This window comes from Panthera leo, chromosome B4 (assembly GCF_018350215.1).
Source record: "Panthera leo isolate Ple1 chromosome B4, P.leo_Ple1_pat1.1, whole genome shotgun sequence".
NCBI lineage: Eukaryota > Metazoa > Chordata > Mammalia > Carnivora > Felidae > Panthera > Panthera leo.
Window position 1 is genome coordinate 13,550,830 of NC_056685.1, and position 24,768 is coordinate 13,575,597.

At 44.6% G+C, this 24,768-nt stretch overlaps 1 protein-coding gene across 12 annotated transcripts in view; it reads right to left on the reverse strand.

The window, feature by feature from the left end:
* DCLRE1C (DNA cross-link repair 1C) overlaps nt 1-24,768 on the reverse strand; it is a 90,268-nt gene that overhangs the window by 20,477 nt on the left and 45,023 nt on the right. For 2 of the 12 annotated variants that reach the window (XM_042944949.1, XM_042944948.1), the window contains 7 exons: nt 20,608-21,261; nt 11,048-11,132; nt 6,987-7,046; nt 4,142-4,197; nt 3,488-3,589; nt 3,018-3,090; nt 2,695-2,835 (listed from right to left, as the gene is read on the reverse strand). In XM_042944949.1, coding sequence (XP_042800883.1) covers nt 2,695-2,835; nt 3,018-3,090; nt 3,488-3,589; nt 4,142-4,197; nt 6,987-7,046; nt 11,048-11,132; nt 20,608-20,819 — 729 coding nt within the window. In that variant the 5' untranslated portion in view covers nt 20,820-21,261. Of the gene's footprint in view, nt 1-2,694; nt 2,836-3,017; nt 3,091-3,487; nt 3,590-4,141; nt 4,198-6,986; nt 7,047-7,754; nt 10,563-11,047; nt 11,133-16,657; nt 16,710-20,607; nt 21,262-24,297; nt 24,339-24,768 lie in introns of those variants that run through there. The other 10 variants (XM_042944950.1, XM_042944952.1, XM_042944954.1 and 7 more) reach the window with 10 other exon arrangements.

Sequence of the window (24,768 nt, forward strand, 5' to 3'; positions counted from 1 at the left end):
AGTGGGAAGCAGAGACCCGGAAGCCCCTTACCACACGCCCCTTTACTGGATTAACAGGGGGAGGGGCAGATGCAGACAAAAAAACAAAAAACTTGAGCCACCTGTAGAGTTTTAAGGTAGTCTTTATTGTTTTAAATTGTTAAACCAGTGTGTCTGTTTTTCTTGAAAGACTCTCTTCTTACACGTGGGCCTGGGTGGCTCAGTCGGTTAAGCCGACTCTGGATTTTGGCTCAGGTCATAATCTCAGTTTACGAGTTCGAGCCCTGCCTCAGGTTCTGAATGCCGAAAGCGCAGAGCCTGCTTGGGATTCTCTCTCTCCCTCTCTTTTCTTCCCCCACACTCTCTCAAAATAAATAAACATTAAAAAAATTCTCTTCTTCAAAGTAAGTAACATGTACTTCAGTTGATATTAGGACTACAAAATGGCAAAAAAAGTATTTTCATTTTGAAGTCTGATTAACAACAGATTAGGATAATGTCAAATCACTGTGGGTAATTTATACCAAGACAAGTATAAAAAGAATCCAAGCACAATTGCTTACTTATCCTGTGGCCTATTCCGCTCCCTCCCTGTTTACTAATGACTAACAAGAAGTAACAACAAATTTGCTTTTCTGGACTCTCTAAGTAGGAGACTAAAACGGGTAAATTTTGAGATGTATAGACAGAGATACAGAAACTTCGATCCTCAACAAAAATAAAGGGGCCTGAAAAGTTGCCACAGATCATCTCTGAAGCCTCCCTGTTGCCCCTTTTTAAATTCCTGGTATGAAACTGTTTCCTTCCCCTACAGAGGGATTAAAGAGCCTAAGAGAGGGCTCACTCCAGGTGACTCTGAGGTCACCAGGTCACCACCAGAGGCTGCTCTCCCCCCTCCCTGGCCACTCCTCAGCCTTCTGACCAGGAGCTTCCTGCCTTCTCTATTTCACATGCACGAAAATGTACGAGACAAATTAGGGACTGAGAAGCAGCTGCCATCTCTGTATTTGGCCGAGACAGGACACGAGGAGACATACGGCAGATGATATAGATAAGTGCGTGCATATACACACAACCTGTTATCGCTGTGATTTTAATTTAAAAAGCCGGGAAGCCTGGGTGGCTCAGTCAGTTAACGGTCAGACTTCAGCTCCGGTCATGATCTCACGGTTTGTGAGTTTGAGCCCTGCGTCGGGCTCTGTGCTGACAGCTTGGAATCTGGAGCCTGCTTCAGATTCTGTGTTTCCCTCTCTCTGCCCCTCCCCCACCTCAAAAATAAACATTAATCTGAAAGGACACTTTAACACCAAAACAACAGGAAGGACAGTCTCAGAATGAAAGCAAATCCTTCCCAAAATGGAGAATTGGCAACTTTACACCAATGTATTTGGACAGAAGGACCTAAGGAAGGACAAACTTAAGGAAAGAAGGACTAAGGGAGTCAAGACTTATGGAGGAAGTGAAGGAGGAATGTTTTAAATCTCAAATGCAGAAAAGCTAGATCTTTTTTATTTTACCGAATTACTCTGTGTATAATTAAGTTCCGGGCACACGTTTGCCAGCTGGGGGATCCATGTTACGAGGCCCAAACCGAAGTGGAACTTCAGTGTCCAACTAGCCAGGGCGCCTGGGTGGCTCAGTCCGTTAAGCAAATGACTTCGGCTCAGGTCACGATCTCATGGTTTGTGAGTTCGAGCGCCGCACTGGGCTCTGAGCTGACAGTGTGGAGCCTACTTGGGATCCTCTGTCCCCCTCTGCACCACCCCCCCAACCCCCGCTCGTGCTCTTTCTCTCTTCTCTTTCAAAATAAATAAATAAACAAACAAAAAAAAGTCCAACTAGCTCCAGCACTTTGTTTTATTCAGAGTCTTTCCCAAACCTCCATCTTCTCTGAGGGGACGAGAGCACCAGCCGCGTGCTTAGCAGCCACATTCCCATGCCGGGCTCTGTTGCTCGGTTCCAGAGCCCGGCACACAGAACCACGGGCAAGGGGACAGGCGAAAACTCCCCGCCAGCCTCATCTGACACGGATCCACCCACAGGATTCGGGGCTCTAGGACAGTGGTTTTCGCATACCTTGACCGTGACCTCCAGTAAGAAATAGATTTCCCAGTACACACAACAGACATGCATGTGTCTGATTCCCTACATAAACTGTCACAAAACGATAATCACTCTGACTGCAAGCAATACACTCAGATAATTTCTAGTTCGAGATTCTTTTTTTTTTTTTTTAATGTTTATTTTTGAGAGAGAGAGAGACAGAGTGAGAGCGGGGGAGGGGCAGAGAAAGAGGGGGACAGAATTGGAAGCAGGCTCCAGGCTCTGAGCTGTCAGCACACAGCCCGACGCGGAGCTCAAAGCCACGAACTACGATCACGACCTAAGCCAAAGTTGGACACTTAAACGACTGAGCCACCCAGGTACTTCCCAAGTTATTTTCAATGCTCGTCACAATCACGAAATTTATTGTGTGACCCACAGTTTTGAAAAAAAATACTTCCTCTGTGGGCTCTTCTCTGCCACCAGGGCTGCCGTGGGCTCCTCCCCTGAGGAGGTGGACAAACAGAGGTGACATCCTACTTCACAGGGGCTTCCAACTTGCGCCACACACGCCCTGTGACGGGCTGCTTCCCTCTGCTACTGGGCTTGGTCTCTGGGGGAGGAGAGGAGAGGCTGGAAGGAACAACAGAAAAGAAAGAGCTGTCACCGTACCTGGATTCCAAATTCCTCACTCAGGTGGGTGAACAGATACTCATACCCGTAAGCTGCTTTGCAGTTCAGCCACACGACATGGTACGGACTCCGAGTGATCCAGCTGCGAACCAGCTCTAATATTCCGCTCAGACACTCCTCCTGGGCGGGATTTTAAAAGGCATTGGACACTTTTAAGAGCATCGTCGCCCCTTCCATTCCCAACAGTCACAGATATTAAGGCCAACGGGGACAATTATGATCTGACTTGTTATTCTACAAAATTCCTACTAAAAATAATGGCCACGGTCCAGTCACCACCCTACTTCTCCAAGGAGACTTACTTGACTAGGAATCTGGTAAAATTTCGGATCACAGAAAGTAGTATCTAGGTATACACTTTGGATGTCTTTCACTCTGGAAAAACAGCAACAGCAACAATTCGTATTAACCATCCACTGTGAAATAAAATATACGTAAACTTTAAACTCTCAGTTGTTTTATAGGGTGTCCCATTCCACTTGGAATTTTTCTGTTAAATCAACTTTGTTGGGAAATGATTGCCACACAATAAAATACACAGATTTTATACATAAGGTTCAATGAATGTTGACAAGGTCACATAAATACTACCCCAATCAACACACAGAATGTTGCCATCATCCCACCCGAAGAAGAAAAACTTGCTTTACCGTGACACATAATAAACTATGATTTCTAATGGAAACAAAGGCTTGCATTTGGGGGCTGGGGGGAGGAGGAATACGACTTTGCAGACGGTTCGGTCATTCAAGGATTACGTGAAGCCCAGTACCTGCCCCCAGAATGCAGGAGCTCCATTCTGGCAGCTTCCCCCTGTGCCAATCGGAAGTCTCCCGTGTACAAGACCGTTCCATTATTGCCCTGAAATAAAAACCTGAGAAAGAAATACATCCTGGTGACTTCTAAGTCTCATACAGAATCCTAATAAAGCAAATAAATACTAAATCCATAGCAAATGTTCCCTGCCACACATAGCCACCTCCGATACAGGGTTAATGGGATGTCAGTAGCTCTGAACCACACCAGGCACTCAGCGGCCACCTTTCCCCTGGGGTAGGAAAAAAGCACATACTGGAATACTACTGCAGTGGCAATAGAAATCCCCTGAAATATGTTAGCCCTCTCAACTACAGGAGATCATTCCTGCACACAGAGAGACAAATCCATGTGATAGGAAAATGCAAAGTCAATGGAGAAATGGCCATTGAAGACTTCCATTATAAGAAAGCCACATTTCAAACTCGATCTTTGCTTCAGTCCCCCAAGTTCAATTTGGAAACGAAGACTAAAGAAATCGCCATCTACATTTTAAAGAAGTCACGAAATCTCCCTGCACATACTATTTTCTGGACCCTAAAGATTCATTTACATAAATACAACACACATCTACGTAAAATAAAATGGTGAAGTAGATGAGCCCCCTTACATAACTGATCCTGGACAATGACCAGCTGGTAAGAGAGTCACAACAATCTCTTCCTTCTAAAAAGAAAATAAAGAAAAAATAATAATAACAGCAGTTAGTGTTAGGACCCAGCCTAAAAAAGCCCTCCTTAACAGAATATATTCAAGTAGTTCTCAAGAACGTGGTATGCCTTTTCTGATTTCCTCGTGCACCAAATCCTGGACACAAGGGGAATCGTTGCCCATAAAGTGACAGTTAAACATACAGTGATTGGATGACCCAGCAATTCCACTCTCAAGTACACACACGAGAGAAATGAAAACTTACACCCACATGAAAACCCATGCACAAATGTTCACAGCAGTACTATCCTTACTGGCCAAAGACTAGTAAGAGCCTGAATATTGATCAACCGATGAGTAAATAAACCAAATGTGGTCTATCCACACAGTGGAGTCTTATCTGACCACAAAAAGACGAAATACTGATACATACCACAACATGGGTCAACCCTGAAACCATCATGCAAAGTGAAAGGCGTGAGTCACACGAGACCACAAGACCACACATTGTACGATTCCACTCATATGAAATGTTCAGATTAGACAAATCCAACAGACGGAGAGTAGGGGTTGCCATGGGCTGGGGGAGGGAGAAATGGGGAATGACGGCTAATGGGGACAGGGATTCCTTTCTAAAATTGATTGGGGTGATGAATACACAACTCTGTGAATACACTGAAAGCCAGTGACAGGGGCACCTGTGTGGCTCAGTTGGTTAGGGGTCCGACTCTTGATTTTGGCTTCGATCATGATCTCATGGTTTGTGGGATCAAGCCCGGCATCCAGCTCTGTGCTGACAGTGCGGTGCCCGCTTGAGATTCTCTCTCTTCCTCCCTCTCTGCCCCTCCCCCACTCGCTCTCTATCTCTCTCAAAATAAATAAACTTAAAAAAAAAAAGTAATAAACTTCTATCTTCTTTTAAAAAACGCCAGTGAGGGGCGCCTGGGTGGCTCAGTCGGTTAAGCGGCCGACTTCGGCTCAGGTCATGATCTCACGGTCCATGAGTTCGAGCCCTGCATCGGGCTCTGTGCTGACAGCTCAGAGCCTGGAGCCTGTTTCCAATTCTGTGTCTCCCTCTCTCTGACCGTCCCCCGTTCATGCTCTGTCTCTCTCTGTCTCAAAAATAAATAAACGTTAAAAAAAAAAAAAAAAAGCCAGTGAATCGGATGGTATATGATATCTCAATAAATTGTATGGTATATTACATCTCAATAAAGCTATTATTAAACTAAAAAAAAAAAAGGAAATAGAAAACACCTGATGTAGCCTGGCCCCCGGTCAACACTGTCCAGTGTACTGTCCTATTTGGGCAGAGCTCTGGACACACCGGCTCGCTATCAGAAGTCTACCATCATTCGCTCTGGTGGCCCCTTTAAAGCACGGTCCTGTGCTGAGTGCTGGAGACACAATACGCAAAGCCACAGCGCACAAGACGACCAGAGTGGGACGGCGAGACTCTGCTCAACGAGAGCTGCCTGCTGTCCCGTGCCCAGTTTTGAGAAAGCCTCTCACCCACAGGAGTGGCGAGGCAGTGAGGCAATTAGAGGAGTCTCGGAAAAGTGTCAGTCAACCGAGTTGTTAGGAACCTTCAGGCTTTCCTTCTTCCCTCCTTTCAGCCCGAGAAAGGAAACAAATCTTGGTGACTTCTAAGTCTCATAGGGTCGTCCCTCGGGCAACAATTCAATGAGGACTACTTTCCAGGCCCCATCTCCTCCAGAGAGGAAATGTGAAAAGTCAGCCCCTGCCTGGTGGTAGTCACACAACAGACACCCTATAGAGTTCCACGTGTGAACAAAGCAGTTATACCCAGACCATGGAATGAATATTAATTAGAGTTGTCACAAAAGAGGAAAATACCTCCCAGCCCCAGGAATAATTTGAAGTGAAAAATAAATAAATAAAAGTGTGGTGTCTGGGTGGCCCAGTCAGTTAAGTGCCAACTTTTTTTTTTTTTTGAATTGTTTTAATGTTTATTTATTTTTTGAGAGAGAGACAGAGAGCAAGTGGGGCAGGGTAGAAAGAGAGAGGCAGAGAGAGAATCCCAAGCAGGCTCCGCATTTTCAGCACAGAGCCCGATCCAGGGCTTGAACCCATGAATCTAGAGACCATGACCTGAGCTGAAACCAAGAGTCAAACGCTTAACCAACTGAGCCACCCAGGCGCCCCAAAGTGTTGACTCTTGACTTCAGTTCGGGTCATGATCTTGTAGTTTGTGGGACTGAGTACCGCGTTGGGCTCGGTGACAGAGTGGGTGCCTACTTGGGATTCTGTCTCTCTCTCTGCCTCCCCCACATGCATGTCAATAAACAAATAAACAGTACATCTGCAGTCGTGCTTATTATTAAAACAATACATTCACAACACAAAAGTACCTGCTTCTAAATTTAAGGACAAAGAAATACATTAGATCCACCTGGACAGGGTCTCTTTCTTAAATAACAAAATGAGTCAAAAAAAAAAAAAATCAAACTATACATAAATTTGCTACAAAAGCATTAAGCACCATTTTATATCCTGAATATTATGATCAACTTAATAAACGTGACCATGACATCACGTAGAGATACCAACAGCTGGAGTCTTCACCATTAGCAGGTACTACTAGAAAGGAGCGAATCGGACACAAGTCATGTCCAAACCTTTGGATGGAGAAGATAAAGAGATCACAAATTTTTCCCCCTACAAACTCTTTCAATTGCTGTAATTTTTACTTACAGTTAAATGAACATTCAAAATCACAGAAGAAGATAATCATTTTAGCACTCAATAATAATTTTTTTAAATTGTATTTAATCTATACTTACCTCACCTGATGCTTCATCGACTAACGATATCTGGGTAGGAGTTTCAATTTCAATTGATATCTATTAAAATAAGAGATCACACAGACATCATACTAAGTATTTTCACAGTGTTTCACGGCTTTTTGACATCTCAAACACAAAAACGGGACAAAGAGAAGTTCCTAAGCCTCTCTGCATAACAATTTCTGATTTATTTCACTATGCGAAACATTTTAATGGCTTGGAAACGACAGAGCTAAAGCACTGCCTTTCTCATGGCTCACAGGGCAACATGGATTAAATGCCTTATAAACTTAAATATCCTTTGACGCAGCAATTCTATTTCCATGAATTCAACTCTTCTCACTGTGCTGACAGCTCAGAGCCTGGAGCCTGTGTCTCTCTGTCTCCCCCTCTCTCTGCCTCTTCTCCACTCTCTCTCTCTCTCTCTCTCTCTGTCTCTCAAAAATAAGTAAACATTGAAAATAAAAAATTTTTAGAGAATTCAACTGTTCTCCCTGCACCTCCCCATCCCTAAACTACTGTTCCCCACTCCCTATGAACTTGAGTCTTTGTAAAACATGTGGTCATATGTTCTACATGCTTAGGTTTTGTGCTGCCGAACTCAGCCTGGGGCCAGCCCCAAGTCAGTCCATGAGGTATTGGCCTAATCCACAGAGCAGAGGGCTCCACGGTGCCCTTGCACAGTTTACTAGAACAGCAACTAGCACGAGAGGCATTCAGTAAGAAGCTGACAGATGAATTAACATAATTTTTCATAAAACTTACAGTGATGGAGATTTGGATGTTAATGTTTGCATTCTGGAATAAACACGCTGCATCCACAATGCACTGTCGTCTACTACTGTTAGGTTCAGGTAGCTATTACCTTAGTTAGGATGCTCACATGGTCATATATCAAATGGCCTTTCTCCCCCATGCACTATCATTATCAGTTTTGCCGGCAAGGTGAGCAGCTTCTCTATTATATCCTATAAAAACTCATCTACTATGGGGACTGTCTGTCCTTTGAACATTTGGCAAAATGCACCTATAAAACCATCTGGACCTGGGGCTTTTTTGAAGTGATCTTTGTAAGTTGTTTTAATTTCTTCAATATTTATTCAAGTTCTCCACTTTTCTTGCCTCAATTTGGTATTTTCCTGCTTATCTAGATTTTTATCCACTTTGTCTAAACTATCATACTGTCATTAATTTTCAAAAACTGCATTACTGCTATTAATAGTTATTTTCCTTTTTATCATTCCATATCTGTATATGCATCTTCTTTTTTTAAATCAATCTTGGCGGAAATATCTCTCTATTCCTCTAAGGATGAGCGTTTACTTTTGTTAAACTTCCTTTTATTTTCTGTGGTGGTTGTCAGTCTCTGTATCGCTAACTTGTCCTTTTATCTTTACTATTTCCTTCTTCCACATATCCCTAGATTTGCTTTGCTGCTCCTTTTCCTTCTTATTGAGTTGAAGTCCTATTCCATTTAATTCTATCTAGTCTTTGTTTTCTCGGAAATGTACTTAACCCTATCAATTTCCCTTCAAGCACTAATTCAGCAGTGTTCCACACACTTTGATGTGTCGTGTTCTCGCTGTCCATCAGTTCGAAGTATTGGATGTTTTTCTTTACAATTTCCTCTTGAACCTAATGGTTGTTTATTGTATGCATTTAGTTCTCATGTGTGTGGGACGATTTCAGCTCTCCTTTTTATCCGTGACTCCCAGCATCACTGCATTGTGGTCAGAGCACAGATCGCTAGGACTTCTTACTTCTTTGGGGACACAGGATGTGGTCAGTTGTTGTAAATGTTCCACGTACACCAAAGATCTTGTTTTCCCTTTGGGTGTAAAGCTATGGATTGCTATTAGTTCCCATTCATCGTGTCCTTCGAATCTTGTGTCTTCCTGCCTCCTTCATCTCCAGTCTCTCGGAGCGGCGTGGGAAGTGCTCCAGCTACAACAGTGGGGCCGCCTGGTCTTCCCCAGATTGGGAGGCGGCCCTTGTACCACATCGACTCAGCTGAGTGGGAACTGTCCTAGAAGTCCCTTCCATGTGCGCCTCCAGCTTGGGGCTGGCCCCGACAAACCTCCGCGTGAGATCTGGAAGGCCAAAGAGAAGCAGCGACCATTTCTTCGTGCTCTGAAGCTGCCAGAAGTCCTACTCAGCTCATGCACGCTGAGGATCTGACGGCTCGACCCGCAGACGCAGGGCAGGACCGCGGCAACCCCCGCCTTCGGCTGCACATCCTCCGCTTCTTGGGGGGCCCGGGTCAGGAGTGTGCAACTCGGCGGCAATAGGGGCGGCTACACTACAGGGCTGGGAGGAGTGGAAGACGGACGGGGGTTCCAGTTTGTCTTTGTAGGTTCCAGCGTCTCTCCGCTCTTCATTGCTTGCTCAGCTCCCCTTCCCCACAGCTGGCAGGGGTGAACCACAACAACCCCAGGCTTAATACTCAGGCCAAGGTTACAGCCTTGCTGTTGTGTCCCCCTGCGGAGTGGGGACGGACCCCACCCTAGCTACCATCAGAGGTGGAGGCTGAAGATGCCACGCCTGCACCAAGAGTGTGTGAACATACTTTTTGGGGAGAGGAGGGCAGTGCCCCAGCTGGGAGGAAGTGGCTCTTGTGGCTGAGAGGGGATAGGAGTGAGTGGCCCTGCTTTTACTGGGGTTAGCGGGTGTGCGGGGCTTGCGTGGTTTCAACTTCAGGTCAGCGCGGAGGGAGGGGCAGGCTTTCATCAGCCTGCGTGGGGCAGACGTGGAAAGAGGATGTGAGAGTTGAGAGCTGTCAACAGACAAACATCAAACAGACTCGCTGACATCTGTTCAGACTTCTCTGCGAGCTCCCACAATTATTTAAGGCTTAATCCATACAGTGAACCCTAGCTGCACTCCCCCTCTACGGTTCTCTCTCTCAGATCGAGCCCCGGGTGATCAGTTATGACTTTATCCACTTTAAGGCTATTTTGTCAATTGCATGTAAGCTCACGTCTTCCTGGTCCATTGTTCCTTGTGACAGCAAATAACATCCCCCTTGAAACTTAAGGTCTTTTTTTGCCTTCGATTCTATTTGGTATGATACACAAATTGCCACCCTGGCATTTTTAGTTTCTAATTGTTTAGCACATCTTTTCTTTTCTTTTTTTCCATTTCAACCTGCATTTATCTTTTTGGTTTATCTAAGTCTCTTGTAAACTAACACTGATGGATCTTGCCTATTTTTGTTAAACCAAACTGAGAAAACTGTATTTTGAGCAAGAATTGAAGACATATTTACAGTAATTACTGTTATAACAGAACTTTTCCTGTCATCTTCACATTTTCCACATACCATTGTTTTGCTTCCCCCCTTTACTATCGACCTTCCATTGGACAGATCCAATTTACCCTGCCAGATTCAAAGTTGCCCGTCCTATTTTCACTCCAGTCATCGTCCCTTATGATAACCCACAAACTATGTTCATTTTTCCTAAACCATGCCATGACCTACATAAAAGGATTTATCAATTGCATCAGTAAACATTTTATACTTTGAAGTATTAAAATACAACTCAGCAAGGGGCACCTGGTTGGTTCAGTCGGTTAGGCATCTGACTTCAACTCACATCATGATCTAATGTCTTGTGAGTTCCAGCCCTGTGTCAGGCTCTATGCTGACAGCTCAGAGCCTGGAACCTGCTTCGGATTCTGTGTCTCCTTCTCTCTCTGATCTTACCCCACTCGCACTCTGTCTCTCTTTCTCTCTCAAGAATAAATAAACATTTAAAAAAATTTGTTTAATAAATAAATAAAATACAACTTAGCAAGAGTTAATGAGACTAAACCAATAAAACTAAGACCCCAGATCAAACCGTTCAGAGATAAGAAAAACAAATCTGCAACAATAAAATGTCGACCTCTTCTAAACTGATGAATTACTAAGACTAAACATCAATATTGTAATAAATGCGGATAAATGTAGTGTAGGAGGAACTGCGCTATGAATAATCCCAACATGTTGTTCAATCTACCTTGAAAAATATTTCCCACTTGAGAAAAGGAATTAGGGCCATTTGAAAAATGAAACTTACAATTCGTTTCTCCCAAAATCTGTACCTCGGGTTAGTTAACAACAACTCTTTAGTAACAGGTGAACAGTATAAATAAACCTTCAAGCTGAAAGGAAGAAATTTAGAAAAACTGTTTCAGTACAATCCAAAAGGAACCATCTGGGTAACCAGAAAATACATTTCATCACATTATCAGTTATCTCCAATCATTCAGAAACTAAGCTGGCTTAAAAAGCATCAGAGCAGGGGCACCTGGGGGGTTTAGTTGGCTAAGCGTCCAACTCTTGATTTCAGCTCAGGTCATGATCCCACAGTTCCAAGAGTTCAAGCCCCACAATGGACTCTATGCTGACGGCACAGACCCTCCTTGGGATTCTGTCTCCCTCTCTCTTTGCCCCTCCACTGCTTTCTCTCTCTCTCAAAAGTAAACAAACAAACTTAAAAAAAAAAAAAGCATCAGAATAATTCCCAACATCCCACCAACTGTGACTATCTCAGTCCCATCACAGCTGCAAAAGGGGCACCTGGCCAACTCAGTGGGCAGAGCATGTGACTCGATCTCAGGGTTATAAGTTAGAGACCCATGTCTGGTGCAGAGAATATTTAAAAATAAAAATCTTAGGGGCACTTGGGTGGCTCAGTCGGTTAAGCATCCGACTTCGGCTCAGGTCATGATCTCACGGTCCGTGGGTTTGAGCCCCACGTCGGGCTCTGTGCTGATAGTTCTTTTTTTTTTTTTTTTTTTCCAATATACAAAGTTGTCAAATTGGTTTCCATACAACACCCAGTGCTCATCCCAAAAGGTGCCCTCCTCAATACCCATCACCCACCCCCCCTCCCTCCCACCCCCATCAACCCTCCGTTTGTTCTGTTTTTAAGAGTCTCTTATGCTTTGGCTCTCTTCCACTCTAACCTCTTTTTTTTTTCCTTCCCCTCCCCCATGGGTTTCTGTTAAGTTTCTCAGGATCCACATAAGAGTGAAACCATATGGTATCTGTCTTTCTCTGTATGGCTTATTTCACTTAGCATAACGCTCTCCAGTTCTATCCACGTTGCTACAAAGGGCCAGATTTCATTCTTTCTCATTGCCACGTAGTACTCCATTGTGTATATAAACCACAATTTCTTTATCCATTCATCAGTTGATGGACATTTAGGCTCTTTCCATAATTTGGCTATTGTTGAGAGTGCTGCTATAAACATTGGGGTACAGGTGCCCCTATGCATCAGTACTCCTGTATCCCTTGGGTAAATTCCTAGCAGTGCTATTGTTGGGTCATAGGGTAGCTCTATTTTTAATTTTCTGAGGAACCTCCACACTGTTTTCCAGAGTGGCTGCATCAGTTTGCATTCCCACCAACAATGCAAGAGGGTTCCCATTTCTCCACATCCTCGCCAGCATCTATAGTCTCCCGATTTGTTCATTTTGGCCACTCTGACTGGCGTGAGGTGATATCTGAGTGTGGTTTTGACTTGTATTTCCCTGATGAGGAGCGACGTTGAGCATCTTTTCATGTGCCTGTTGGCCATCTGGACGTCTTCTTTAAAGAAGTGTCTATTCATGTTTTCTGCCCATTTCTTCACTGGGTTATTTGTTTTTCGGGTGTGGAGTTTGGTGAGCTCTTTATAGATTTTGGATACTAGCCCTTTGTCCGATATGTGTGCTGACAGTTCTGAGCCTGCTTCAGATTCTGTGTCTTGCTCTCTCTCTGCCCCTCCCCCACTCGTGCTCTGTCTCTCTCCCTCCCTCTCTCAAAAATAAACAAACATTAAAAACAATTTTTTTTAAATAACAAAATAAGGGATGCCTGGGTGGCTCAGTCTGTTAAGCATCCGACTTCAGCTTAGATCATGATCTCACAGTCTGTGGGTTCAAGCCTCACGTCAGGCTCTGTACTGACAGCTCAGAGCCTGGAGCCTGCTTTGGATTCTGCATCTCCCTCTCTCTCTGCTATTCCCCCACTTACATGCTGTCTCTCTCTCTCTCTCTCTAAACTAAACATTAATAAATAAATAGAATAATAATAAAATAAAATAAAAATCTTTAAAAGAAAAAGTGCACAGACTTCAAGCTGTATTACAAAGCGGTAATCATCAAGACAGTATGGTACTGGCACAAGAACAGACACTCAGGTCAATGGAATAGAGAACCCAGAAATGGACCCACAAACGTATGATCAACTAATCTTTGACCAAGCAGGAAAGAATATCCAGTGGAATAAAGACAGTCTCTTCAGCAAGTGGTGCTGGGAAAACTGGACAGCGACTTGCAGAATAATGAATCTGGACCACTTTCTTACACCATACACAAAAATACACTCAAAATTGGAAGAAAGACCTCAATGTAAGACAGGAAGCCATCAAAATCCTCAAGGAGAAAGCAGGCAAAAACCTCTTTGACCTTGGCCACAGCAACTTCTGACTCAACACATCTCCAGAGGCAAGGAAAACAAAAGTAAAAATGAACTATTGGGACCTCATCAAAATAAAAATCTTCTGCACAGCAAAGGAAACAATCACCAAAACTAAAAGGCAACTGACAGAATGGGAGAAGATATTTGCAAATGACATATCAGATAAAGGGTTAGTATCCAAAATCTATAAAGAACTTATCAAACTCAACACCCCAAAAACAAATAATCCAGTGAAGGAATGGGCGAAAGACATGAATAGACATTTCTCCAAAGAAGACATCCAGATGGCCAACTGACGCATGAAAAAATGCTCCACAGCACTCATCATCAGGGAAATACAAATCAAAACCACAATGAGATACCACCTCACACCCGTCAGAATGGCTAACATTCACAACTCAGGCAACAACAGAGGTTGGCGAGGATGCGGAGAAAGAGGATCTCTTTTGCACAGCTGGTGGGAACGCAAGCTGGTGCGGCCACTCTGGAAAACAGTATGGAGGTTCCTCAAAAAGCTAAAAATAGAACTACCCTATGACTCAGCAATGGCACTACTAGGTATTTATCCAAGGGATACAGGGATGCTGTTTCAAAGGGGCACACACACACCCATGTTTATAGCAGCACTATCAACAATAGCCAAAGTATGGAAAGAGCCCAAATGTCCATCCAGGGATGAATGGATAAAGAAAATGTGGTATATATATACAATGGAGTATTACTCAGCAATCAAAAAGAATGAAATCTTGCCATTTGCAACTACATGGATGGAACTGGAGGGTATTATGCTAAGCGAAATTAGTCAGTCAGAGAAAGACAAATATCATATGACTTCACTCATATGAGGACTTTAAGACACAGAACAGATGAACACAAGCGAAAGGAAGCAAAAACAACATAAAAACAGGGAGGAGGACAAAACAGACTCTTAAATATGGAGAACAAACAGGGTTACTGGAGGGGTTGTTGCAGGGGGGATGGGCTAAATGGTTAAGGGGCACTAAGGAATCTACTCCTGAAATCATTGTTGCACTATATGCTAACTAACTTGGATGTAAGTTAAAAAAATAAAGTAAAAATAATAAAATAAAGTAAAATAAAATAAAACGAATGTGCATGGCCAAAGAATAAATCAAAAGACTATTCTTTTAAATTTTAATAAACATGAAACATTTTAATGAACACAAATGCATGAGAACTAAGATCCTTAACCCAGCATGCAAACACAAAGTAAATTAATTATGCATGCATTATGTACTTACTAAGTGAAATTCCTCCCAATTACCAAATGTACCAGTAGTCATCCCTAAATTAAACTATTTCAGAAGTTTAAAAAAAAAAAGTGCAAAGGGACAACAGGGAAGCAGCAAATGAGAAACTACGGTGCCCTCCGACCTCTTCAAAAGCCGTTCCCCATCACTCTTCGGTGAAAGGTACATGATCAGATATGTCCGGCAAGATCCCATCAAATGAAGCTACCTCTCAAGAATGGAAACGGCTGTGGGGAACAGAAGGCTTCTGTGTTTAACTTCATATAAGCCTGTTTCTTAGTGAGCAAAAATCAATTGCATAATAAACTTTAAAAATTCGAAAGCAAAGCTCAGAGGTGAAAAATATAGTCTGCGGTAGACCATATTTTCCAAAGATGGCCACACTAATACATATCTCAACCGTACATGGTCTTTTTTCCAAAATGGAAATCCCTCCACTGACAGGAGGGGTCTGTTTTAACCTCCCCTTCAACCTGCCTTTGTAACCGACAGAACGTGATGAAGGAAGGTTGCACGGACGTTGGAGGCTACGTCTTCTGGGCAACATGGCTACCTGCTAACTTTCCCTGGGCGCATACACTTTTTAAGCCCTAAGTCTCTCTTTACGAAGTTCAGCTATCTTGAAACCACCATGCTGAAGATCTTTGCTAGTGACAGAGATGCCCCAAAGCCCCAGCTGCCTGGTTCTTCTCAGCCTGGGTGTCAGACACTGAATGAACAAGCCTCCGGATAATGGCAGCCCCCATAGGACACCCTGCCAGGCAGAAACCAGCAACCCCCACTGCACTCCGTCAGAGTTCCTGACCCACAGAATATATGATTAGTTGTTTGGGGTAATTCATTACGCAGCAATAGATAGCTAAGACACAGGCCATAAAATCAGGCAGATCTGGTTGAAATCCGGGTCCTGCCACTTACTGGCTGCATGACCTTGGGCAATTAATTTAATAATTTAATAGTCGTCACTATTATATCCGCAGCACCCAGTACAGTGCCTGACTCATCACAGGCACTCAAAGAAACTGCTGGACTAATAAATTCCCAGTGCCTGGAATCAACACACATTAGCTATCATTCTCAAGAAGGCAGACTACAGATACCAGTTCACAGAGAAGACTGACACCCACCGGTTCAGAAGTTAACAAGTCAACAAGGCCTTTTCCAAGACCTATCTTGAGATTTGTTATTGACATTTAGGCAATGCCTACAGGAAAATAATGTGGTAGTTTAGCTTTAAAATCCAAAAACAAGTGATTTTCTTCACAAGAGGACAACTAGTTATACACACAAGTGTACACACAGTCGGAGAAATAAAAATGAACACATTATTGCTGCACACCCAATAGCATGATGAATCCCACAAGTGTCATGTTAAGTGAAAGAAAACAAATAGAGGAGGAAATGATTCCATTTCCGAAAAGGTCAAAAACAGCCAAAGCTAAGCCCTGATGACAAAAAGTCAGACTACAGGTTGTCTCTGGGAAAGGAGGACTGACTGGGAAGAGGGACGGAGCTCTGTTCTGGGACACTGGTCCTGTTCTATTTCTTGACCCGAGTGGAAGCTTCACAAGTGTGTTCACCTGTAGAAGTTCATCAGATTGTACCCTTATGGTGTAAGTACTTTTCTGCGTGGGAAGCTATAGCTCAATTAAGATGTTTACTTTAAAAAACACATACAGGGCACCTGGGTAGCTCAGTCAATTATGTGTCCAACTCTTGACTTTAGCTCAGGTCAATAACTCTCGGTTTGTAAGTTCGAGCCCCACATCGGGCTGTACTGCTGCCAGCTCGGAGCCTGCTTGGGATCCTCTCTCCCCCTCTCTGTCTCTGCCCCTCCCCTGCACACCCATGCTCTCTCTCTCTCCCTCAAAATAAGGAAATAAATTTTAAAACACACACACACACACACACACACACACACACATACAAGTAGCAAAATAAATTACCTGCACTCCAACCTTCTTTTCAAGGTAGGGGCTCTTAATCCTTTCATGTGATCTAAAAACAAAAAAATCAAAAATCATAAGCACATTTTTTTGAGAGGATTCCTTAGACCAAGCAAACAGTTGGCTGCTCTTTTTAAGTTCCTTTTACGAGAAGATACACGAGAGGTCCACTTTTATAAGAGAACGGATTCAGATTCATGTGGGCCATTGGCTCTTTCTTCCGCAGCTGAAGAGGGCATCTGAACACAGGCCAGGAACCACTAAGAGCTGAGCATCTCTGGCCACCATGTAAATGGAGAACGATCTCCTGCATCTTAGGACTAAGTCTAAATCACTCCGAGTAGCCACAGAAGAATGAGTGACCCGCCTCTCACTTCAGAACTGCTTCCAAACTTGACATTCTTCTTTCATTTCAATCCAGTCATCCTTCGGGCCACATTATCTGTGACCCATTCCATTCTGGCCACTTAAGTTAGTCTGTCTGGAAATTCGAACTTGCTTCCACAGATTCCTCCAGGAACTCTTCCAGGCTTACGCCAGCATCAGAAGAGTTCCATTCCCTTCTCAGGGGTGTCTGGGTGGCTCAGTCAGTTAAGCGTCTGACTCTTGATTTCCCACAGTCATGACATCGAGCCCCACGTCGGGCTCTGCGCTGCGCGTGGAGTCTGCTTGGGATTCTCTCTCTTGCCCTCTCTCTCTACCCGCCTCAACTCACCCTCTCGTTCTTTCTCAAAATAAATAAGTAAACTTTTAAAAAGGGAGAAAAAAAGAAGAATTTCATTCTCTTCTTAGCCTGCTGTGACTACTGGGCCGAAAGGTGGTGTATTTCCATTCACACAGGCCTGCTCCACAGCTGTCCAAATGAACAGATACAGAGAGACGGCCTTTAAAGAAAGATAACATTTAAACCAAACAGTACATTAAACATACAGTGCATTCTAATGCATTCTGAATCTGCAGCATGGGAAGGATTGCTAGATAGCAATGATCACACCTTCTCAATTTAGTTAATCAAACCAATCCCAATTATTCTAATTACCACCACGCACACACACACACACCCTCATCAAATTACATGAACTCCAGAGAAAACAAGGCAGTCACCACACCCCACGTGGCAGACCTTGACAGGACATGTGCCTGCACAGGACGGTTCACCTGCCCCCTCGGAGGGTGAATGTCCTCAGATCACTCCTGGCCCCAGGCTTTTAGGGCCTATGGGGGCGTCCCAGGGCAGGACTTGCCGTTGGGATTTCCCAAGAATTTGTGCCATGGCCAAAAGAGGCTGAATCGGGACTCAGCTCCTTACTCCTCAACTAAATCAGCCGGCAGCACTCTATAGCTGTGCTCTATAGAAGGGGTTTTGTGTGACCTGTCATGCATTTCTGCCCAGAACCACACATACGCAATCGTGGGGGGCTTAGTTGGCTTGTGCTCTGCATCTGGCCTAGGGATCAGAACTGGCCTTTCTGTTCCTGATGCCAAGGTGGATTAACTTGCCTCACCTCCTTGAGGCAGACCAGATCTATCTGGAATAGGTCAGGGAGGACAGAGAAACATGCAGACGCCCAGGCTCCTGAGGTTGTGAGATACGATAAGAGAAACAGAAAAACCAGCTCACTCGGGACTAAGCGGAGATCACACACGGGTGGCGTATGTACTGCCCTGGCGGGAGAGCTAGTTGGAAGCCTCACCAGAGTGGAGAACGCTCCGCCCAGGAACCTCAACTGGGACTCCAACGAGGCTGTTCACCGAGGGCCTTCCCCAGCCAGAAGGTTGGATTTTGTGAGTACCCGATTTGATGTCTTAACTCTCCTCTGTTCTTCTCTATCCTTCTCTCCCTTTTGTGTTTACTATAAGTGTTTAATTCCATACATTCCTTTTGCTTATAAAAAGCTTTGCTCCAAGAACCAGAAAGTGCGGCTATCGTGAATGACTATTATTCAAAACAAGCTGTTTTAATCAAGACGGCCGAGGACCACTCCAGCCCCCTTCCTAACTGGCAGCCTAGAGAACTGGGCCAGTTTACTTTGTGCTAGGCCTGCACCCAGGGTCTCCTCTCCCCTTTTCCTGGACCAGATTAAGTCATCACAAATTGTTCCCTAGAGGGGTCTTCTCCCACCCTGGCCCACTATTTCAGGCCGTGGGTCCCCTCTTGTCCTCCGCAACTTCCTGAGGCTTAGTAAAGCCCACCCTGAGCACAACACTGGATGCCTGGTGGTCCACAAACAGGCATCGAGTGGTCTGTGGGATCTGATGTTGTATCAAATATGGGATGTTAATGTATCTATGTGATTTTTTTCTTCCAAAATCCATAGCATTTGTCAGATATTCTGTATTAGTCTGCTCAGATTGACACAACAAAATACCATAGACAAGGCGGCTTAAAGCACAGAAACTTCCTACAGCTCCGGAGGCTCAATTCCAAGGTTGGTTTCTGGGGAGACACTCCTCCTGGCTTGCCACCTTCTTGCTGTGTGCTCACACAACCTTTCCTCATTGTGAGAGTGTGTGTGTGTGTGTGTGTGTGTGTGTGTGTAGAAAGAGAGAAACCTCTCTTCCTGTTTTTATAAGGCCATCAATCTTAACAAATTAGGACCCCGCCCTTACAACCTCATTTCACTTGCATTGTCCCCTAAAAGCCCCATCGCCAAATATAGTCACATGGGGGTTTAGGGCTTCAACATATGAAACTGGGGAGGGGGGGACACACAATTCAGTCCACAGCACATCCAAAGAAATCTATGTCTCAGAAAGGTTAGAAGACCACCAGTAAGCAACATGGGAAATTTCTGAAAGCAGAAGTTCTTGCCCTTGATGAGTTTAACGTTCTGATTGAGTAAAAAGACACACATATGATTAGAGAACAGGAAAAGTTATTATAAACTGCTCAATAATAAAAAGTCAGTTTCTTGTTTAACATACAAACGAATGATCGAATGATCGTGACTTCAGATTCCTTTAGATGGATTCTTTCTTCAAACTCACTATTCGTAACATAAAGGGCAAGCCCCTAAGCCACACTTCAGTCATGGTTATCAGGGTAAAACAGAGGTACCCCCACCCAGCAGTCGATTCACAATGAGAAACAAACCAAAAACAAAAGCATTACTCTGGAGAATAAGCAGAAAGACCCTCAAAGAGGCTCACAGTGCTATTTTGCAAAGGGAGAGAGCAAGTCCAGATTCTCCTCATTAATGTGATAATTGGTAGGTTCGAGCAAGAAAGCTGAGGCATTTCCCCACAACACTAACTTCAGCACACGAGATGTTAAAAATGGACAATGGTTGTGAAATTACTGCTACTCCAGCTCTGGAGATTGGCCCGGATGTTTTAGAGACACCTCGCCTCTCCTGAAGCCTCTAATCTCCAGGCTGTATCATTAGGGGTGACACTGAGGCTTAATCCCTAACCGTGCGCAACTGTGCAATCTTAGTATTCTGGTTGCCTCGCCTTACACGAATCCTTTATACTGGATGTGGCAAGAACGTCTAAAAGGAGGGGCCGCTTGCACTTTGTAGAGCTCACAGACAGGATGTTTGTGAGTGAATGCACCTGCCTGATGGTAAGTGTTTGCGGGGTAAGGCGGAATTTCATCTGAAACTTGTCTTCTTTATAACACGGTAGCGAAGATGTGGAGGAAGAAGTGAGTAATCCTCGCTGACCTCTGACTATGAGCTGCTAGGAGAACTACCACGAGAACCTAAGAGTTATGCCTGGTCAAACTGGCCCGGGTCAAGGCGCAACCCGTTGTACAGATGAGAAAATAAAGCCTCAGAGAAGTTGAAGAGCCAGGCTGGGACAAGGTGCACTTGCTAGTCTCGGCCCTGGCCTCCCGAAGCCTGCACTCCCTGGCTGGAGCCCCCACCCGCTCCGGGCGGCTTCCCCGCGGCGCCCCAACCCTGGCAGCCCGCGTCCCCGGGGACGGGCGGCGAGCCACGCTCTCTCACCCTTGTGGCAGTGAGACAGGAAGTAGGCGCGGGCCTTCAGGTTCTCCCTGTCGAAGCGGTCTATGGAGACGGTTGGGTACTCGGCCATCTGTCCCTGGAAGCAACTCATAGCGCCCGCGAAGCCAGCGGAATCGGCCCCGACTCAGCCTGCGGAAACTGAGGTCTTCCCGGGCCGCGCCGCCACTTCCGGGAACCTGCCGCCGCCAAGCCATTGGCCGGCCGGGCGCAGCCACGTCCAATCCGAGGAGCCGTGCGGTGGTAGGGGCGGTGCCGAAGAGCCTCAGGGGAGAGTCTGCGGCCAGCGACCCGCGGAGTTAAATATTGGAGCTGCCCGACGCTGGGCTGGGACGGCTGCAGTGCCTAGGGCTGGGGCGGCCGGCTAGGATCTAGGGTGCGGCGCGAAGAGGGTGGCGCTGCCGGGAACTTTGACTCAACACGGGTGACTTTCTGGTGCAGAGTGCCCGTTGTCTGTGCAGGAACGATAGCGCGAAGGGAAAGTGAACACCCGTAGCAGGTGCTCCACCCAAGGAGGCAAAGACACGAAGAGGGGTGTAAAGCTTCTCTTTGAAATCCGACTGCGTTCCACCCCCTGCTTGTCTGAGAGCCTGAAAGCCGAGCTCAGTTCCTTCTTTCCGTCATCTTCCCAGTTTCTACCTTGGGGGATAACATGAAAATTGTATGAGGAAAAAATTGTATGTGACCCATGGTAGATTCAATAACTGTTAGTTCCCGCTTCCATTTATAATCTACAAACTGAGTGAGTAAACCCTGATGATCACAACTCAGATGCGTGATCTTAGGGTAGGTAAGTAAAAATCCCAAGGATAGCTTATGGGTTGGCCTTCTGCTCTCCTTCCCCCCAAGCCCCGCACCCCCGCCACCAGCCCACCACCCTTTTGAGCTACACTTTTAGAAGTTCGAAGGATACATAAACGAAAAAGAAGTGGTGGGTGAAAAAGGATAGGTCTTAAGGGGGGAAAGTTCTGGGATTTTTTAACCACCAAAACAACTTTATGAAAAGGTTTGTTAAAGGATTAAGAATCACCGAATGGCGAATGGGCCATTTATCAGGCCCCTTCCTAGCAAATCTGCTTTAAACACCTTGATATTAATACAAACAAACACCTTGAACACTCTTGAGGTCTTGCTTTGTGCATACCATCGTTATAAGAGTTGCAGTGTTTACATCGACTACTAAGACGTGGCTTCAGGTACGTTTTCAACCCATTTGGAGACAACAACTTTGCAAAATATGGTAAACAAATGCTTCCACAGACACACAAAGTAATATGGGGAAAAATCCAAGAACGATGAATTTTAAACAGTGGAATCAGGAATCAGAATGCCAACCTCAGACAATATCAGCATTTCCCTGCACCCTGGTCCTCAAAGTTCTATTCCAATTCTCATAAGAGGAAGTAAAAGAAGGGGAGGAAGAGAAAGAAGGGTGAGTGGGAATGGTATGACATCAGAATCACTCATTTGAGTAAAGCATTCCCCTAGTATGCTGTTGCCAACACCTTTGATTTGGTATAAGATGGTTTGTCTTTGAATAAAGGAGGACTAAGCTGTCTACACCTAACACCAAGTTCTGCAGTGAGACTGGTACCTGGAGAATCTGGCGTGTCTACCTCAGCCAGAATTTGGAACTCCTGGCAAGGCAGGCCAAGATAGTATTCGTATTCTTCTCTATCCACTTATGTATCCTCCCTTCTTTCCATGATGGATACAGTATGAAAGCACAAAGGGAAATAGAGTCAGGATGAAGGGAGAAGATAGCTTAGGAAATAATGAAGATGGGTAAGCACAGACCACAGACGTGCACACGTGTACTCTTGGGAGAAGTCAGCCAATTATTCGGCTCTTCCAGAGGGAGCCACAATCACTTACTAGGCTATAATATCCTCAGGTCAAAATAAACAAATTTTCAGGAGAAGCCAAATTTGCTGGATACTGCATCCCAAGAGAAATGCCTCCTGTAGCTGCTAGTAGAGAAAACTGAAATGCAGTCAACAGCATCAGCTACTGCTCTGTTTCCTCACTCCCCACTTGGGAATCTTTCTGCAATCCCAAGCTCTTTGGACTTCTAAGCCCTGGTTTGTCTCATCTCAAAAGGACTGAAGACAGCTACCAACTGTATATTAAATACCAAAAAGGGAGTTCTTGAGGTAAGTGTAAGTCTTTGCTGGGCAACCACTAGCAGATATATTTTTCTTATTTTATAAGCTGTTGTCAATATAAATAAACTGGCTTATAAATTCACTATATTCTGTACTACTATTTTAGAAGAAATAGTGTCACACTAGGAAGTATGCCATGAAATATGTTTTTTAAAGAAGTGTATTTATGTGTTAGGGCTGCTATAACAAATTCCACAGACTGGGTGACTTAAACAATGGAAATTTAATTGTCTCATAGTTCTGGAAGCTGGAAGTCTGAGATCATATTGTACTATACCATTTATGTAAAATTATGGAAAATGTGAAGTGATCGAAAGTGACAGAAAGCAAATCAGCAGTTGGTTGGGGGCACAGGAAACAACAGGTGTATGCATATGTCAAAACTTACCAAATTATATGCTGGTTAATATGTGCTATTTATTGCATTTCAACCATAGCTCAATGGACTTGTTTTAAAAATGTTTGGAGAATGTATGGGAGAATGTGGACAAAGTGAACAAGATTAGCAAGGATATCCCTTCTCTGGAGGAGTTAGGAAGACACTACATGGCTAACTCACATAGCAAGAAGGTGGCTTTGAAAAATCACAATGTATGTGTATTCTGCATTAGTTGCATATCTCTCTCTACCACCAGTAGCTCTTCGTCATTCCTCCTACTCTCAACCCTCTGATCGATTAAAAAGTGTTATTATTCAACTAAGAAAAAAGAAGGAAGGAGAGAAAGAAAGGAAAGGAAAGAAAAGAAAGGGAGAGAGAGAGGGGAGGGAAGAAGGAAGGAAGGAAGGAAGTCCACTGAAAAGTCCTGGAAAATGGTAGGTACTCAATAAATATTAACTTTTATTATTATCTACTGAGCATCCACTAAGTGCCAGGCATTGTGCTGGAACCGGATGTACATAAAGGAATGAGCCATGGAACAAGAGCTTACAGTCTGGGAGAAGTAGAAGCTCATGGAAATAAATGCAAGAAGTTTCACAAGCGCTTTAATGGAAGTGTGCTCAGAATGTGGTGTGGACATCAAGTAGAAGAGCTCAATTATGGAAAGGAATTTGCTACGGAAAAGCTTATCAAACAAGGTGACCCTGAGTTCAGCTTCCAGGCCCGAGAACAGCTGAAGTCTGTTCTTCAGCAATGAGCTTTTTATTCAGTCTGGGAATTGCAAATAGTTCCTTTTAACCAAAGCACTAGGGGCAAAAGGGATAAAATAATAGGGACTTAACAGGGGAAGTCAAGGCTAAACTGGGTAAGAAGGGACCAGACCAAACCAAAGAGTGTAATTTGAGTGGCCGTGAGAAGCCTGGGTGGTTTGAAACAAGAGAGTCACAGGTGAGATCAGAACAAGTGTGGACCCTGGGAGAGCATCACCAACAGTATTTGGGAACCTGTTAGAAATGTAAAATCATGGGGCTCCTGGCTGGCTCAGTTGATCCCAGGGTTGTGAATTCAAGTCCCAGGCTGGGGGTGGAGCCTACTTAAAGTTGTTTTAAAAAATGCAAAATCTCAGGGCACCTGGGTGGCTCAGTTGGTTGGGCGTCCGACTTCGGCTCAGGTCATGATCTCCCGGTCCGTGGGTTTGAGCCCCGCATCAGGCTCTGTGCTGACAGCTCAGAGCCTGGAGACTGCTTCGGATTCTGTGTCTCCCTCTCTCTCTGCTGCCCCTCTCCCGCTCAAGTTCTGTCTCTGTCTCTCTCAAAAATAAACATTAAAGAAACTTTAAAAAAATGCAAAATCTCTACTGTAGCCCAGATATGCTGAATTAGAACTCTCCAGCAATCTATTTTAACACACCCTCCAGGGGATTCTGAGTGTGAAAGCAATTTGAGTTAGAAAGAGCACTCAGGCAGTCTGGGGCAGGGCATCCCCATAGGACGTTGCCACAATACTCCAATGGTGTGGAATCATTTATTCACTCAACAAACAGTCCCCGACCAGCTACTGTGTGCCGGTGACTATTCCGAACATTAAAGAGACCGCAGTGAG